The sequence below is a fragment of the Aspergillus mulundensis genome (genome assembly GCF_003369625.1).
Source record: "Aspergillus mulundensis strain DSM 5745 chromosome Unknown scaffold_2, whole genome shotgun sequence".
Classification (NCBI taxonomy): domain Eukaryota; kingdom Fungi; phylum Ascomycota; class Eurotiomycetes; order Eurotiales; family Aspergillaceae; genus Aspergillus; species Aspergillus mulundensis.
In genome coordinates, this window is record NW_020797890.1 from 1,785,050 (window position 1) to 1,801,660 (window position 16,611).

General features: G+C 54.0%; 7 protein-coding genes across 7 annotated transcripts; 6 read left to right on the forward strand and 1 right to left on the reverse strand.

Annotated features, from left to right (window-relative positions):
• Positions 1-751: 751 nt before the first annotated feature.
• On the forward strand, positions 752-2,230 carry DSM5745_03247 (uncharacterized protein; the record flags this gene model as incomplete). The annotated part of the gene is made up of 2 exons (XM_026745263.1): positions 752-1,228; positions 1,301-2,230. The coding sequence occupies 2 exons, from the start codon at positions 752-754 to the stop codon at positions 2,228-2,230; spliced, it is 1,407 nt and encodes a 468-aa protein (XP_026606129.1).
• A 439-nt stretch (positions 2,231-2,669) lies between these two features.
• On the forward strand, positions 2,670-3,949 carry DSM5745_03248 (uncharacterized protein; the record flags this gene model as incomplete). The annotated part of the gene is made up of 4 exons (XM_026745264.1): positions 2,670-2,708; positions 2,770-3,507; positions 3,563-3,652; positions 3,704-3,949. The coding sequence occupies 4 exons, from the start codon at positions 2,670-2,672 to the stop codon at positions 3,947-3,949; spliced, it is 1,113 nt and encodes a 370-aa protein (XP_026606130.1).
• A 461-nt stretch (positions 3,950-4,410) lies between these two features.
• DSM5745_03249 (sugar O-acetyltransferase) lies at positions 4,411-5,223 on the forward strand (the record flags this gene model as incomplete). Its single annotated transcript, XM_026745265.1, has 3 exons — positions 4,411-4,511; positions 4,572-4,808; positions 4,860-5,223. The coding sequence occupies 3 exons, from the start codon at positions 4,411-4,413 to the stop codon at positions 5,221-5,223; spliced, it is 702 nt and encodes a 233-aa protein (XP_026606131.1).
• Positions 5,224-5,413: 190 nt separating this feature from the next.
• Positions 5,414-7,112, forward strand: DSM5745_03250 (uncharacterized protein; the record flags this gene model as incomplete). Its single annotated transcript, XM_026745266.1, has 6 exons — positions 5,414-5,791; positions 5,850-5,946; positions 6,003-6,356; positions 6,419-6,648; positions 6,715-6,840; positions 6,894-7,112. 6 exons carry the CDS (start codon positions 5,414-5,416, stop codon positions 7,110-7,112), a joined length of 1,404 nt encoding a protein of 467 aa, XP_026606132.1.
• Positions 7,113-7,149: 37 nt separating this feature from the next.
• On the reverse strand, positions 7,150-9,551 carry DSM5745_03251 (N,N-dimethylformamidase beta subunit family domain-containing protein; the record flags this gene model as incomplete). The annotated part of the gene is made up of 3 exons (XM_026745267.1): positions 7,150-7,797; positions 7,855-9,381; positions 9,441-9,551. 3 exons carry the CDS (start codon positions 9,549-9,551, stop codon positions 7,150-7,152), a joined length of 2,286 nt encoding a protein of 761 aa, XP_026606133.1.
• A 795-nt stretch (positions 9,552-10,346) lies between these two features.
• On the forward strand, positions 10,347-12,485 carry DSM5745_03252 (uncharacterized protein; the record flags this gene model as incomplete). The annotated part of the gene is made up of 9 exons (XM_026745268.1): positions 10,347-10,570; positions 10,645-10,756; positions 10,813-10,908; positions 10,969-11,088; positions 11,158-11,280; positions 11,333-11,506; positions 11,536-11,856; positions 11,953-12,282; positions 12,387-12,485. 9 exons carry the CDS (start codon positions 10,347-10,349, stop codon positions 12,483-12,485), a joined length of 1,599 nt encoding a protein of 532 aa, XP_026606134.1.
• Positions 12,486-13,717: 1,232 nt separating this feature from the next.
• DSM5745_03253 (MFS-type transporter sphD) lies at positions 13,718-15,397 on the forward strand (the record flags this gene model as incomplete). The annotated part of the gene is made up of 1 exon (XM_026745269.1): positions 13,718-15,397. One exon carries the CDS (start codon positions 13,718-13,720, stop codon positions 15,395-15,397), a length of 1,680 nt encoding a protein of 559 aa, XP_026606135.1.
• Positions 15,398-16,611: the final 1,214 nt, after the last annotated feature.

The window sequence follows — 16,611 nt, forward strand, 5'->3', positions numbered from 1 at the left end:
TTTTATTATTTTATTATTTTATTATTTTATTATTTTATTATTTTATTATTTTATTATTTTATTATTTTAAGACTTTTATTAAATTTAAAAACCTATTATTATAATTTTTAGTTTTTTATATACTTTTATTACTTAATTAAATTATTAAGTTATCTATATTAAGCTTATTATTATATCATACCTGAATATTATATTAGTTTTAATATTAATATAGTAAATATATATATATTATATATATATTAGCCTTAATATACTATTAATACAGTATTTAATACCTTTTTTAATTAATAAATATTTAGTTTATATTAAAAAGTATAATATATATCAAAAATCCAAATATATATTAGAAATCCGAATACATATTAGACTTGTATAATATATATCCAGATTAAATAATATATATTTTATTAAGTAAATATATACTTTTTTAGAAAAAAAATATATTAATTAAAAATATATATTAAAAATTTAATATATATTATTTTAAATATAGGTTATATATATTATATATTATAAAAGTAAATATATATATTTAAAAATAAGATATATTAATTTAAATATAGTATTAGTACTATATTTCATCTTAATATAATATTATAATAACATTTATAATTAATATAATATTAGGGCTATACTAGCACTATACTAAAAACACCCCCTCCGCCGGCACGGATGTAGCAGGTCCAGACCGGGTGTTTGGATACAGGAATCAGAACCCAAAGCACAGATAGAAGAACCGTCCAGGTACAGCATGGCCTCCACCATCCCCCTCAGCCCTGACTGGTGCCTCAACCACCCCAGCGAGCCTCACCTCTCCAGCCTCGCCGAGTACCACGCCCTCTACGCAGAATCCATCCAATCCCCCTCGCACTTCTGGGCCAAGCTGGGAACCTTGGAAGCCCGCCAACTGCTCAGCTTCGAGCAGGACTTCCACACGCCACACATCGGCTCCCTGGCCAGCGGCGACAGCGCCTGGTTCCTCGGCGGCAAGCTCAACGCCTCCTTCAACTGCGTCGACCGCCACGCTATCGCCAACCCCGACCGCATTGCCATCATCGCCGAGCCAGATCACCCCGCCGATGCCAGCCGCCAGGTCACGTACGGCGAGCTCCTGCGCCACGTCTGCCAGCTCGCGGCGTTCCTGCGCTCGCGCGGCGTCCACAAACGCGATATCGTCACCATCTACATGCCCATGGTCCCCAAGGCTATCTATGCGCTCCTCGCCTGTGTGCGTATCGGCGCCGTGCACTCCGTTGTCTTCGCTGGGTTCTCGGCCCAGGCGCTGCGCGACCGCATCTAGGATGCAAAGTCCACACTCGTGATTATAGTCGACGAGGCCCAGCGTGGGGGCAAGTCCATACCCACCAAAGCCATCGTTGATGAAGCCGTGAGCGAGTGTCCATGCGTCCAGACGGTCTTGACATACAGGCGGACTGGGCCAGAGCCAGAGTCAGAGTCCAGCGGAACTGAGCCCCAGGCCCCGGCCCCATGGACCTCAAGCAGAGGCTTCTGGTGGGACGAGGCCGTGCCCAAGTTCCCCGCGTACATCCCGCCCGAGCCCATGGACTCGGAGGACTACTTGTTCCTCCTGTATACATCTGGGTCAACGGGGAAGCCCAAGGGCGTCTTCCACAGCACGGCAGGGTACCTGGTCGGCGCGGCAGTGACGGCAAAGTACGTGCTTGACATCCACCGGTTTTTCTGCGCCGGCGACATCTGCTGGATTACCGGGCACACGTATGTGGTGTACGCGCCGCTGCTGCTTGGGTGCACGACCGTTGTGTTCGAGGGCACGCCCTCGCATCCAACACCCACGCGGTATTGGGAGGTGCTGGCCAAGCACGCGGCGACGCACTTCTACGCGGCGCCAACAGCCCTGCGGCTGCTGAAGCGCTGCGTGAGCAAGGCGGACATCGTAGGGTTCCAGGATGGGACGCGGCAGCTGCGTGTGCTGGGATCGGTGGGCGAGCCCATTGCGCCGGAGACCTGGCAGTGGTATTTCGATTCCATCGGCAATGCCCGTGCATGCATCACTGACGTGAGTCCCCGCCAATGGATTATACCTGGTATCCTGGCCTCTAACACCCACTGCCCGCGGCAGACATACTGGCAGACGGAAACAGGCTCGCATCTGATCGCCGGCCTGGCCGGGGCAACGCCCATGAAGCCCGGGAGCGCGGCGCTCCCAACCCTCGGCATCGACCCCGTCCTCACCCTATCGACCCCGTGAGCGGCCACGAACTGCACGGCAACTCGGTGCAGGGCGTCCTGGCCATCAAGCAGCCCTGGCCATCAAGCAGCCCTGGCCGAGTATGGCCCGGACCCTGCGCGCCAACCACGACCGGTACATGGAGACCTATCTGAACGTGTACAGGGGGTACTACGTACGTGCCAACCTACTGCAAACGCCTGCAAGCGCCGGCTAATCCATCTGCTGCAGTTCACTGGAGACAGCGCGTTCCGCGACGCAGACGGGCACTACTGGATCCGCGGCCGCGTGGACGATGTGATAAACGTCTCCGGGCATTGGCTGTCAACTGTGCTTGGACTAACAAGGGCAGGGATTCTGTACGAGATGGGTGGGACGTGGGTCACGCACCACATGGCGTATCTGTTCCAGGAGATGGTCCGCTATAAGATGGACCGGGATCTTGTTCTAACCCAGCACCATGGCTATGAGAATGACTACTACACGCTCAATGTCCCCGGTAGGATTCGTTCCGGTCTAGCCCTCATTCATCGATCGCTGACAGGTTATCCATCGTATAGGTAGGCGCTCCTCCCCGCAAGCTCACCCACGAAGAAGCAGGCCAGATCACCGGGCGAGCCTGGGACCTCTTCGTCAAACGTCGACGGCCAGAACTGCCGCCGCGTGTGCCCCCTGCCCCACGCCCAGCTGGACAATGTCCACACCACCAGGCCCGAAGTCGAGCAGCTCGACAAGACCTCCTGCCGCGACCGGTTCGACGCGATCAAACACCTACTCACGCCCGAAGAGGCCGGCATGCTCGAAGCCTTACTCCTGCACATCTCGGGCGGGAGCATGGAGAACTCGAGCCTGTGGGACATGGTCCGGTCGCACGCCCTCATGTCGTACAGCTCCGCGAACTTCGGCCCCATCTGGACGACCTACAAGCTCCGCGAAGGGCAGTCCGAGCTGGCGAGGCGGATCTTCGACGATGCCGTGCGCCACGGACTGCAGTACTCGTTCCAGACGCCGATCCAGGCGGTGCACGACACCGGCAGTGCAGGTGCGAGTGGGCTGGTCGAGGTGCAGAGCGCCCTCGCCCTCGCTGGAGAGAGGACGTACCGCGGGCGCCGGGTGGTGTGCACGATCCCGCTGAACGTGCTGTCGTCCATTCGATTCACGCCTGCTCTGTCGGCGCTGCGCCAGGAGGCCGTGGCGGCCGGGCACGTGAATTTCATGACGAAGATCCACGCCGAGGTGGAGGGGTCGGGGCTCGCCTCGTGGAATGGAATGCGGTATCCGAATCTGCTGATGTTCGGGTATGGGGACGGCGTCACGGAAAGGGGCAACGCGCACATTGTCGGGTTTGGCAAGGACGAGCGCGGCGTGTACGTGCCTGCGCGCGACCCGGACAAATCGGTCGATGCATTCCAGAAACTGCACCCAATGGAGGTGAAGAAGATGGTGCGTATGCTGCCTTCAAGGTTGTTCTGTGGCGTCCAGCTAATGGGTCAGGTCTTCCATGACTGGGTCACGGATCGGTGGGCGCTCGGGGGCCCTGCTTGGTGGCGGCCGGGGTACATGAGCAAGTACCAGGAGGAGCTGCAGAGCCGGCATGGCAACGTCTTGTTTGCGTCGGCGGACTGGGCCCATGGCTGGCGGGCGGCGATTGACGGGGCCTTGGAGCAGGGCTGTCTGGCGGCGCAGGAGGTGGTCGGGGAGATCCAGCCGGCACAGGGCGCTGTCAAGGCCGAGTTCTAGACTTGCACTAGCATCATGAATCATATTCTCTCGTCATACCAGGAGTAGAATCCCAGTCGGTGCCAGATATCAGACCAAGAGCCGGGTCACATGACGCAGAAGCCCTAGAACCGCAGGAGACTTTCTACTTCATGCAACGACGAAGCGTCGAAGAGAGCGAAGGACCAGCACACCGAAACCTCCGAGTCTCTAGGCCTGTCTACTCCATACCCTACCCCACCAGGCCCACCAACTGCCAGATTCGGCGCACAGTAGCCGCGGTGGAGGATTGTCGGAGAAACAGTCCAGGCCCACCGCTGGCTCTTCTACCGCAATAGGCAGGCGGGGCTTGCCAGGAGATGTCTATGTGAGTCTACTGGTGGCGACAGTTCCAATGACATCGCTTTGAGTATAAGAGGACGGCCCTCAATCTACCATACGTAGTCAGTTCTCCTTATCGTTCACCGTCCTTCCAACAGCCAATGGCCGCCACCGCGAAACGCCCCGAAATCATCGACCTCTCGCGCTCGCTGCGAGGCGTTCCCCAATGTGAAGACTACGAGCGCATGATCTCGGGGATGATGTAAGTTCATTGGGTGTAGTATTAGTATACCCTGGCCGCCCCGGCCTGACAGCACCGCAGGTACAACCCCAACAAGCCGGAGCTCCTGGAAGCCCGGCACCAGTGCCGCGGCCTAACGGCAGACTACAACAACCTGGACACAAAGGCCGTGCCCTCCGATCAGATCTTCGACAAGCGGCTGGAGCTGCTCCGCAAGCTGGTGGGCAAGGTGGGCGACGGGACCTTCGTCGAGCCCCCCTTTCGCCCGGACTACGGCTGCAACATCAGCATTGGGAGCAACTGCTTCATTAACTGGGAGTGAGTGCACGTCCCTCTTATGGACAAAAAAGGAAGAGTCTAACTCGCCAGCTTGACCGTCCTGGACACAAGCCTCGTTGTCATCGGCGACCGTGTCCAGATCGGCACGGGGGTGAGCATTTTCAGTGCCGGGCACGACACCAGCGTGCTCTCGCGCCAGAAGTTTGTGGAGTTCGGACACCCTGTCTTTATCGAGGACGACTGCTGGATTGGAGGGAATGTGGTGATCCTCCCTGGGGTCAGGATTGGCAGGGGCTCGACGGTTGGGGCGGGGGCCGTGGTGACCAAGGACATCCCCCCGTACTCGGTGGCGGTGGGCAGCCCTGCGCGTGTGAAGAAGACCATCCAGTCGGTGGAGGAGGAGGAGCAGGATCCGAATAATCCCTATCGGAACCTGGTCCGTGAGGATCGCTAGCTGCCTAGATACGCAGATTAGAAACTTACAGTGCGGGGAAGCCATTCTAGACCGTGTACTGGCCAATATAAAGGCAATGGTGAACTTCGTTGACGGTGGAGTACCCTTAATAGCTGCAATCTCCCTAGGCAGGAGGTATAGAAAGACGGCTTGCAGTCCACTTTCCAACCCGGGCAGAAACGCAGACACCATGGAAGCAGCCCCCGTAGACGCCGCCGGGGCCGAGAAGGGAAAGAGAACCAATTCGCTGGCCTTTGCACAGACCGACTGCCACACCTGCGCCGCAACAGGAAACCAATGTGACCGCCGGCGCCCGCAATGCTCGACGTGCCTCGCGCTGGGCCGTCGATGCGGCGGGTTCGCGATGCCCCTATCGTGGGATTCTCGGCGAATGTGGACGGAGAATCCATCAACAGCCGCTGAAGGTGTGCCCGACAGTGCAATAATGCCTGCTGCCGGCACAGTGCCTCCTCGGGGCTTTCGGTTCGTGCGCACTGGCTCCAGACTCCGGAAACGGCGCAAGGCACGCAATGAGGCGAGTGCCAGCGGCCCGCCCGAGGCAGCAACTGTGCCGCAGAGCGGCGAGGCGGTGGCAGTGGCAGTGGCAGCTGCATCTGGTCGGACAGGGCGAGATGTTTCCCGGAGCGGCAGGAGAGGAGCAGAGCATGCCAGGGGTGTCCGGAGCCCAAACGGGGGACGAGTTCCAGCTCACCGGCAGTGGAGGTAGGCCCATCGTCTACGAATCAGGCCATACCATACTGCTGACACTGTTTTAACAGACACCGTACCTGGCCACGATATCTGGGATGACTTTGCGCTGTTCGACTCGTTTGTGCCGAACATCTTCGAGGCCACCCCTTTCCTGGACTTTGGCCTCCAGGACCCATTGCCAGCAGACCTGCTGCCCCAGACGCTCCCGCTACCACTACCGGGCACTACCGGACGAGCCATCGAATTGATGCCGGGAGAAGACCTGAACCATGACCCCCTGCTGCAGCCATACGCGCCCATGCCGCTGGCCACTCCCCCACGCGATCCCGCAATGCGCGGAGTGGACTCGACCGTCTCCAATTCCCAGGTGCAGCCGGGGCTCGGGCTGTCTCCACGGGACCATGAGCAGCTGCTTGAGATGTGTAAGAGCTACCTGGACGGTGTCTTGCCTACCAGGGATGGCAGCCACTAACGGTGCTTACAGACGACTCGGAGTTCTGCGTCTTGCCCCTGACGTCGGACATGCCAATCAACCCCCTCCGCTGCCAGCGCCAGACATCCCAGGGCTCTAGTCTTCTGTTCCATTCAATATTGGCTCTATGCTGCCAGCATCTGAAAGGCCTCACCGGCAGTGGGTCAGCCGAGGCAGACGAGCACCGACGGAAGGCCCTGCAGCTGCTCGATGGTGCGCTCCCAAGTCGGGATGTTACTGTGGTAAGACATCCCGTTCTACTAGGTAATATGGTAGGAAGTCAACTAATAAACGCCAATCGTGACCAGGTGGGACGCAACCCTCGCCCTGATCTCCCGTCAAGGCCCAATCATGGACCGCGCCTACCTCGAGTTCCTGGTGCAGTGGGAGCAATTGAGAAGGAGCGCATTGGGGGCGCTTGGGTGGTGCATATGGTAGCTATGGGGCTGGCGGCGCTGGGTATCAGTGTTCTGATGGCTGTGCGCAGGCGGCGGTTGAGCTGGTGGATGAGGTGGTGGGGGAGCGGGCAAGCTTTTACCATGGCTCGAGGTTGGTATATGATAGAGCCTACGTGCATGTTCTGGTGGATGAGTCCCAGAGAAAGGTCCTTACTCCTGTTCAAGGCTTCACAAGACTTATGGTTGTGGGTATTGCTAAAGATGTTCCAGTGCAATCAGGTGCTGATGTTGTTGATGTGTCAAGTTAACCCGAAATTAGCCCTAAAAAGGCCCCGATCCCCGGTCTCAGCACCCAGCCCTCTCCCCCCTGGCAAGAAACTCCCTGATCACATTCTCCGTGACCTGCGCAATATCATTCCGATAGTCATCCCAAGCCAGCGAGTTATTCCAATTGATACTACCAACACTAAACACTGCCCCTCCCCCCTCCGCCTCATAATAAACCATATCACTCCTTACCAGCGCCGACGTCGACCCCAGCGTCCCAATCATCGGGAAAATCAGCTCCTCGTTGAACAGCATAAAGTGATCGTCATGCCGCTCGCTGCGCGCAAGCAGGATCGCGTTCGCGGGACTTCCAATCCCATGATCCAGCCGGTCCAGCTCGTCGCCGCTTGCTCCGCCGGCAAGGCCCTTCGTGCCTAGCAGTTCCTTGGAGCTTGCGTCGAGCCCCTTCCACAGCCAGGCCAAAGACGGATTGTTCAGGGCCTCCTGGGTCGGGATAAAGGGGCGTCCTGGGCCCTTGCCTGAGGCGCAGCTGCCGATGCCGAAGAGGAGGTTTGGTGATCGGCCAAGAGAGCGCCAGAGGCCGCCGAGTTGCCCGTTCAGCGAGTGTACGCGCTCGCCGGCGGGGAGCTCGTGCGTGCGCGCCCCCACGTCTGCGCGCCGGACTTCCATGCGGTGCGGGCGTTTGGGGTCCGTGACGGAGCGCCACTGTGTTGGGAAGGGTTAGGAGGGCTACCAAGGGGGAGAGCATTAGGCGAGACTCACATAGAACCCGTTTCCGCCGGTGTACATCAACGATCCGCCGCGTTTCAAGAACCCTTCGTAGGCGTCTAATGTCTCCATCGAGGGGTACTCCGGGTGCGAGCCGGAGATGACCACGTCATAGCTAGCCAGGGCCGTTGGACCTCGCAGGTGGAGGTCGTGATCCGTCAGGACGTCATACCCATCGCCTAACAATCGCTCCAAGAACCCCACCATTAAGAGGTCCGCCGAGAACTCGCGCGGCCGCTGGAATCCCCAGTGGATATAGTCCGGCCGCATGTTGAGGATCGGACGCTTGGCCGTGCTGTACACGACGCCGGAGCCGTCGCTGTGGAGGTCGTAGATGGCTAGGCCGAGGTCGGCTCGGCGAACCATCTTGTGGTAGTTGTCCGATTCCACGAGCTGCACGCCCTCGGGGAAGGAAATGTGGGTGGACTTGGTCTCGTCGTACATGTGCTCGTTGGCGTAGGCGAGATATGTCATGGTCGAGAAGATAAATGCGGTTCTTGCCGCTGGTCTGCGTTCCTTTGGCCGAACGAAGAATACAATCGAGTCTTTGAGGTCGGACTCGGTGTCCCAGACCTCGATGGCGTAGGCGCCGGACCGCAGGTCCTTCGGCACCTCAATCTCAAGATCGGTCTCCCAGTCTGCGTCGTCGAGGTCGTCCTCGTGGAAATGGATGGCCCCGAAACCGTACCTGGCCTCCTTCCAGCTAACGCCGATGAGCTTGTGGTCGTAGTCGTGGCCTCGGACTGCGCGCGTGGGGGCGTTGACGAGGATGCCGTTCAGTCCGGAGCCCGACACATCGGTGACCTCGTCTGTGTCGATGCCGATGGAAAAGTCGTACCGCGCAATGTCCCAGGTGGTCCCGTTTCTCCCCAGGGCAGTGAAAGTGGGCGAGTCAATGCGGCCATTGAAGAAGTGGACAGGACGAGTGGAGGTGGTGGTCGGGCTGGCGGCGTAGGTCGCAGCGATCACAAGGGGGCTTCCGGATTCAAGGATGGCAGTGCCTCGAAGTGTCTCCTGGACAGTAGTCGGAGAGGGGGTAGTCTCGTTCTCCCAAGGTACATGCGTTACATGCACCTTGACGCTTTTTGCTGTGACCGTGAGGCGAGTGTGGAACCACCGCTCACGGCGTACATTGAAGGCCGAAACTCGAATCGTCTCGACGCCCGATGACGTCCCAATCCACAGAAGCAGATCATTCTGGGTGCCGAGCAGCACGGCAAGTCCAGCTCCCTTGTTTGTATCTAGAGTCGACACGATGGCCTGTGGATACTTGGCGTCTAACATCCAGGGCTGCACATAGAAGGAGACCTGAAGTCCTTCAACCTTGTTCAGTAAAGGCTCTCGCGTCCAAGACTTGATCAGTGCGTATGAGCCTGGATGGGATGATTGGAAACATCCTTTCAGGTCTCCGCTTGGGCCATGCTCAACGACCTGCCGTTGCGGTGCTGGGGCATTGGGCATGTCCAGGCCCTGCAAGAGACGCACCAGTTGGTACTTGAGGTTAGGACGAGTGGATGAAATCTGGTATCAACTCCTTAGTGCTAGACATCAAGTATTGAATCGACTTAAGGGTACCGCACCTTCACATTTGCCTTGTCGCCGGGGGATACAACCCATGGATCGACGTAGCCAGTGATCTCCTCTTCCTCGACTCGGAAGTCAGGACGCACCGGATACTGTTCTGTAGACATTTGGTCCGTTGCAAGTAGAGACTTCGCGTTGTTGAATCAGTTGTCGCTGCACCAAGGAGTATTCGGTAGCGGATGTTGAGGGCTCTGCAGATGCCTTTGCTGTCCTTATACAACCATTCAAGGAGTAACAACACTGCCGATACTTCAATTACCGTCAAGTCACTTCAAAGAGTATCTCAAGTCACTACTTCAAGGATAGGGATTTAGGAAAGTTCAAGGTTCGGGGCCGTGATATGCAATGCCCAAATAAATATAAAGCAAGAGATGCGCTACAACTGGGAAACTCCATTTGAAGTAAGCCTCTTCCCCGCTTCTAAATGCACGATTGTCATTGTAATACGGACTGGTTCCATCTGTACTCTGGAACATTGCCAGTGAACGCTTACTCCGTACTCCGTACCACAGCAGGGATCCCCGGACACGGAGATTTCCAGTCAGGGGTGAGGAGTGACGTGGCAACCGAAAATAAGGGACAGCTCCGATCAACATTGACATTATCATGAGGCCAAGTGAGAAATTACTCATCTAGGAAGGCTATATTGATATCTTGGTAAGCCGACCGATATGGAGTCTTCATAGATGTCCCATGGGGTATCTAGATCCATCGATAGGAGGTATTAGGGTCCCTTGGCGCGAGGGGTAACCTCAGACTTCTCACGGCCAAAGAGGACAAATTGGTTATTGGCCAGGGGTTGGTGTTGAGACAGGTATAAAAGACTGCCACTCCACCGACCGGACAAGAACGATGGCCAGGCCATTCTCCCAGGTTACCAATTTTGATTACCTCCAGCCGACATGGGGACATCCAAGGACCCCCCCGCAGCCATGGCCAGTAGGGTCGAATGCACTCCCGGCACTTTCCTACTGGTCGATACCAGGGGCGAGACACAACAAACCCATGCGCATGGCACCGGTGCCAACAGGGATATCGTCTTGGTTCCTGCCCCGTCATCGCACCCCGACGACCCACTGAACTGGTCCCCTCGACGGAAGAAGTTGTCCGCACTGTGCATGGCTGCGTTCGTCACACTACCATACCCTCCAACATTTCCCAATGAACGACTGGGCAGCTGACGAAAACACTTCTATCCAGCTACGTCTTAGTCGTAGGCATATGTTCATCTTCGCTGTACTCCACCCTCGACCCCCTCTCGAACGCCACCGGCCTCAGCTACGACACCCTCAACTCCGGGACAGGATACATGGTAGTCCACACTGAAACGCCCCTGTCAAGTGAACAGGCAAGCTGAAAGCGTCATAGTTTCTGCTTTTTGGCTGGGGCTGCGTCTTCTGGCAGGCGGTCGCTGTCCAGTTTGGAAAACGCCCGGTCTACCTCGTCACACTCGCCGGGACCCTGGTTAGCTTGCCCCTCTGATCACAATGACTGAACCCATGGGTAAGCTGAGTCTCCATGCAGGGCGTTATGGTATGGCAGCCTCATATCCGATCGAATGGCGCGTGGATTGCGGCCAAGATCCTGCAGGGCTTCTTTGGGGCGCCGATGGAGTCCATTGCGGAAGTTACGGTTTCCGATGTTGTCAGTCAGAATCTATAGCCCTTGAACTTATCAGTAGCCAAGGTTTGGAGTCTGTACTAATTCTAGCAGTTCTTCACGCATGAAAGGGGCAGGTACATGGCTCTCTATGCCCTAGCCCTGGGCTATAGCAACGGCATTGCTCCACTGATCACAGGATTCATCAATGACGGGCTGGGCTACGAATGGGTGTTTGTGAGTCCTTACCTAGCGGCCCAAGGCGTCTGTCCATTGACAACGATTCAAGTACTGGTGTGCCATCTTCTGCGGAGTCGCCTTCATCCTCGTCTTCATCTGCATGGAGGAAACAAAATTCACCCGCACAGTCTACCTCGAAGGTCAATCCACCTCCAACGAACCCACTTGCAGCAAAGGTGAAGAGAACGCGGCTGGAGCATCAAGTGGACGAAAAGATCCCAAAGTAGGGCCGGGCCCGGAAACAAGCCCCAGGCCCGCAGAGCCACGCCCTCCACCCACGACCGCGAGAATCAACCCAGCCCTGACGAAAAAGCCCTTCCTCGCCAAACTCAAGCCCATCGAAAGCACCGGGTTCCGCCACCAAAACCGCCTCTTGCCCTTGATGCTCGAGCCGTTCCAGCTCCTCCGCTTCCCGATCATCGTCTACGCAGGCCTGCTGTACGGATGCAACATCGTATGGCTGACCTTCCTCAACGCAACAGAGTCAATGGTCCTTTCGCAGCCACCCTACAATATGTCCACTTCAAGCGTGGGATTGACCTTCATTGCGCCGCTGGCTGGCACAACCCTTGCGTGAGTCCGTCGATCAAAGACCCCAATGCCTCAACCCATACCTCCCATACCTCCCTACCTACCTACCTACCTACCTGGTGCTAACCAACTCACCAGAGCATGCTACACCGGCCTCCTCGGCGACCGCCTCATCATCGCCCTCTCCCGCCGCCACGCCGGCCTCTTCCAAGCCGAGTACCGCCTCTGGCTGTTCCTCCCCTCTCTCCTCCTAATCCCCTTCGGCTGCATCCTCTTCGGCGTCGGCGCAGCCCACCAAATCCACTGGTTCGGGATCGTGTTCGCCATGGGCGTCATCTCGTTCACAACAACCGCGGGCTCCCAGATTGCCGTTGCGTACTGCATCGACTGCTACAGGGAGCTGGGCGGCGAGGCGCTGGCCGCTGTGATTGTGATTCGGAATACGATGGCGTTTGGGATGGGGTATGCGTAAGTGCCTTTTTCTCTTAGGGCTCCGGGTCCGGGTGTTCACTAGTGCTGCATTCTGGCAGTGCTGCTTTGGGCCGCTATGTTAATTGCATGTTCGGTCTTAGGGTCACCCCGTGGGCTGTGAACATGGGCTACCAGAATGCCTTTATCCTGGGGGGGTTTCTTGGGCTGGCGCACAATCTGACGATCTTCCCTGTGCTTAGAGGGGGGCGGTGGTTGAGGCAGAGGGGTGCGGTGAGCTATTGGAAGAGGGTTAGGATGTAGAAATGCCACTTATTAGGGCTTGTCTTGTCTATGTTAAGCTAGGTATGGTCGTAACAAGTTCCTCAAAGAACGAGCATTTATCAAAGCCCCTTTCAACATCTAGGTTAGCAGACTTGATTTGAATTTGCTCCTGGAGTAAATTGGTACCATAAATGATGTACTGTACCTACCATTTTGCGGCATAAGACATACCAACATGAAGATTGGCGTCCGCATAAACACTCGGAAGTCTCATCCAAGTGCCGCCCATGGATATCCAAGGCTAGGGCTATACTGTAGGCGCCTGAAAGCTTTGGTCTGGGTTTAATTGAGCCTCTATTTAGATCGTTACCTTGAGAACCGAAGCAGTGCGTTCGCAATACCATCCTGCTGCTGGTGCACATATAAATGCCATTCTATGTCAAGATTTCTTCAATACGATTATCTTTATTCCTTCTTCGGATATCGGATGGTTGCTCTTTCCAAGGATCCAGCTCTGTGTAACCAGGTGAATCACCAGTCCAGAATAAGTCTTTATCGCTGGCAGATATGGCTGGTGGTTATTGGGTACCTATGATACAGCACATTGCCCCAGGTCACGTGTGACAAAGCCCTAATATCGAAGCTCGAGGACAACCCAGCCCGAGCTGCTTCTGATGCAGCGATGCAGAAGTCTACGAGCGTAACAAGACCAGCTTGACCCTCTACCATGCAGGGTGATTGATATTCCTGCGCATATTGTACCCTTGTCCAGAGCGCTTGCTGACAGGATCCATGACGAGAATCTAGGGTTATTGCAACGCTTTACTAGGCAAGGCGGATCATTACCAGTGCCTAAAGATAAATAATCCCTTAGTTCTATCATATCAGCACATAGCAAAGCACTCTCAAGGGCTCCCTGGTCTGCCCAATAACCTAACAAACACTGCCAAGCAAGACTACACGGAGTAGGTAAAGCACGCCATCCTTATCACCAACTATCTTGCTTCTAGTGCAACGCTACCAAAGAGGATTAGCAATCGACAGTTCGACCCATTACCAATCGGTACTACTCCAGCGCTCCAGTTTCGGAGACTTTTCGGCCTGTTCCTGGTCCGGGGATCGACCCGGTCCTTTATCTCTCCGCATCTATGCCCTTCCACCGGATGGTGGAGAGCTCAAGTGCTCCAGTTTCATTATACAATACTCAAACATGTCGCTGGCAATAGAAACAGCAGTTTGTAAAGAGGCAAATCCCACAACCTCATCTCACCCTCCATCAGAATGCGACTGCACGGAGATCAAAACCAAAGATGCGCCAAACCTCGAAGCAGGACGCCAACTCCCCTCGCGTAGAAGAAAGCCTCTATCCTTCTTCCTCGCATTCCTCTCACTCCTCCTGATGGTCTTCCTGGTCTCGCTGGACGCCACAACACTGGCCGTCGCTATCCCCGTCATCACGGCTGACCTCGCCGGCACAACCCTAACCGCCTTCTGGGCCAACATCTCCTTCACGATCGCCGTCGTCGTCATCCAGCCCATCTACACCAGCTTCTCCGACATCTTCGGCCGCAAGATCCCGCTTTACGTGGCCTTCGCGCTCTTCGCTATTGGGTCAATTGTCTTTGCAGTGGCGCACAGCATGGCCGTTCTCATTGTGGGACGCACACTCCAGGGCCTAGGCGGAGGCGGCCTGGATGTTCTGAGCGAGGTCATTGTCGCCGATATTACAACGCTGCAAGAGCGAGCCGTGTATATCGGGTTGTTATCCTTCCCCATGGCGCTCGGCTGCATTGCGGGGCCTATCCTAGGCGCTGTCTTCAGCGAGTACGTCTCCTGGCGCTGGATTGGCTGGATCAACTTGCCTGTAACTGGCGTAGCCCTTCTTCTCGCCATCTTCTTCATGCGCCTCAAGCCCATCACCCAGTCATTCCGCGCCCAATTGGGCCGCATAGACTGGATTGGAATGGCTATCTTCACGGCTGGGTGTATATTCTTCGCCCTCCCGCTCAGCTGGGCAGGCAACATGTACCCCTGGTCCTCATGGCGCACGATCCTCCCGCTCGTCATCGGCGCATTACTCCTGGCCGCCTTCGCCTTCTACGAGCGCTACCCGACTGACGCCGTCTTCCCCTACCGCATCTTCCGCTCCCGCACAGCGCAAGCCACGCTCCTCGGCAGCTCCATCCACGGCTTCGTCCTCTACACGCTCCTCCAATACCTCCCGCTCTTCTTCCAAGCCGTGTATCTCGAAACACCCCTCGACTCCTCAATCTCCATCCTCCCCTTCTGCTGCGTCGTCTTTGTGTTCACGGGCATCGCCGCCTTCGCCGTCGACTTCTTCCGGCAATACCGCTGGGAGATCTGGGGTGGCTGGGTCTTCCTCGCGGTCGGGAGCGGCGTTTTTGCGCTGTGGGACCGCGACTCTTCGCGCGCAATGACGGCCAGCTTCCAGGTCATTGCGGGGATTGGAATCGGCACGATCTTCAGTGTCCCGCCGATTCCGATGCAGGCTAGTGCGAAGGCCGACGACCAGGGGCTGGCCATGGGGATCATGGTTGCGTTCCGGCTGTTCGGGGCGTTGATTGGGCTTGCGGTGGGGGCGACGACGTTCAGCAGTGTTTTTGCGGACAGGATCCATGGGATGGTCTTGCCTGCTTCGTTGGCGGTGCTGAGTGATCCTGCGGAAGTTGTTGGCTTTATTCCGTATTTGCGGAGTGTTGATGTTGATGCTGCGCTGAGGGACGTCATTCGCGATGCGTATCGGGACGCGATGGAGACGATTTGGTATATTCTTGCTGCGTTGGGGGTCGTGGGGTTTGTGAGCTCGCTGTTTACGGAGGAGTTGACGATGGAGACTGAGGAGGTGGGGAGGCAGCATTTCGAGGCGTGAGGGGGTCAGTCAGGTCAAGGTAACCTGATGAAGCGAGTTCTTCACGCCACTGGAAATATGTACGAGCATATTAAAGGCCTTTTAGTTAAATATTTGAATAAGGCCAGGGAAGGGGGGGTTATACACATAGCACTGCACGCCCGTTACTGGGTGCCTTCCTAATTAGGATATTGCCTAATCAGGACTTTGCTTATATCAGGCATGGCTAGGGGTGTACACCTAGTCATCTGGGGTGTCGCCGGAGTGCGACCCTGATTTGCCCGTGCGCCGGCAACCTTCCCCTCTTCTGGACGAGGCAGTTACACCGCATGATGGAGCGGAACGGTGTGCAATCGCTTATTTTACCTACTACCTACCCGTTAGTCCACAGGGGGGGTATTGAGTATAGCAATAGTATAATTATAATAGCAAATTATTAAAAAATATAGCTGTACTATAATATTTTAATAAATTATAACACTAATAGTATATTAAAAAAAAAGTATATAAAAAATAAAGATATATGTGTTTTATTAATATAAGTTTATGTTTAAAAAATAAATTACCTAGAATGTATTTAATATTTATAATATATTTTAAAAATAATGTATAAAAAATATATATTAAATATAAAAAATATGTATTTAAAGTGCTTAATATACACTAAATATATATTAAGCAAACTAATATATATTTATTAGGTTTAATATACCTTTAATATATATTAACTTTGTTAATATATATTTATTAAGTTTAATATATATTTTTATGTTTAAAATATAACCACGCGATAAAAACCTACCTAGTATATAATTTAATAATAGTTATTAAGTATAAAGTAAGATATTAGTAGTTTAAAAAGCTTAAAAATATTTAAAAAATAAAAAAAGGTTATTAAAAAATACTATGGATTATTACTATAAATTATTACCAGGGGAAATTAACAAGAATTACTAGAAAAATTAATAAAAAGATTATAGCTAAAAATAATTTTTAAAAAGTGCTAAAGGTTAGCGCTAAAAATTATTACTAAAAGATTACTAAAAAAATTATTAAGTATTATTACTAAAAAACGCCGGAGGCCGCTAAAAAGTATTACTAAAAAGTGCTAGGAAAATTACTAGGGATTACTAGTAAAAAGCGCTAAAGAATATTAAGAATTACTAAAAAGTGCTAAAAGCACTAGGGATTACTAAAAAGGGCTAGAGGGCGCTAGTAATCTTTAGAAATTATTA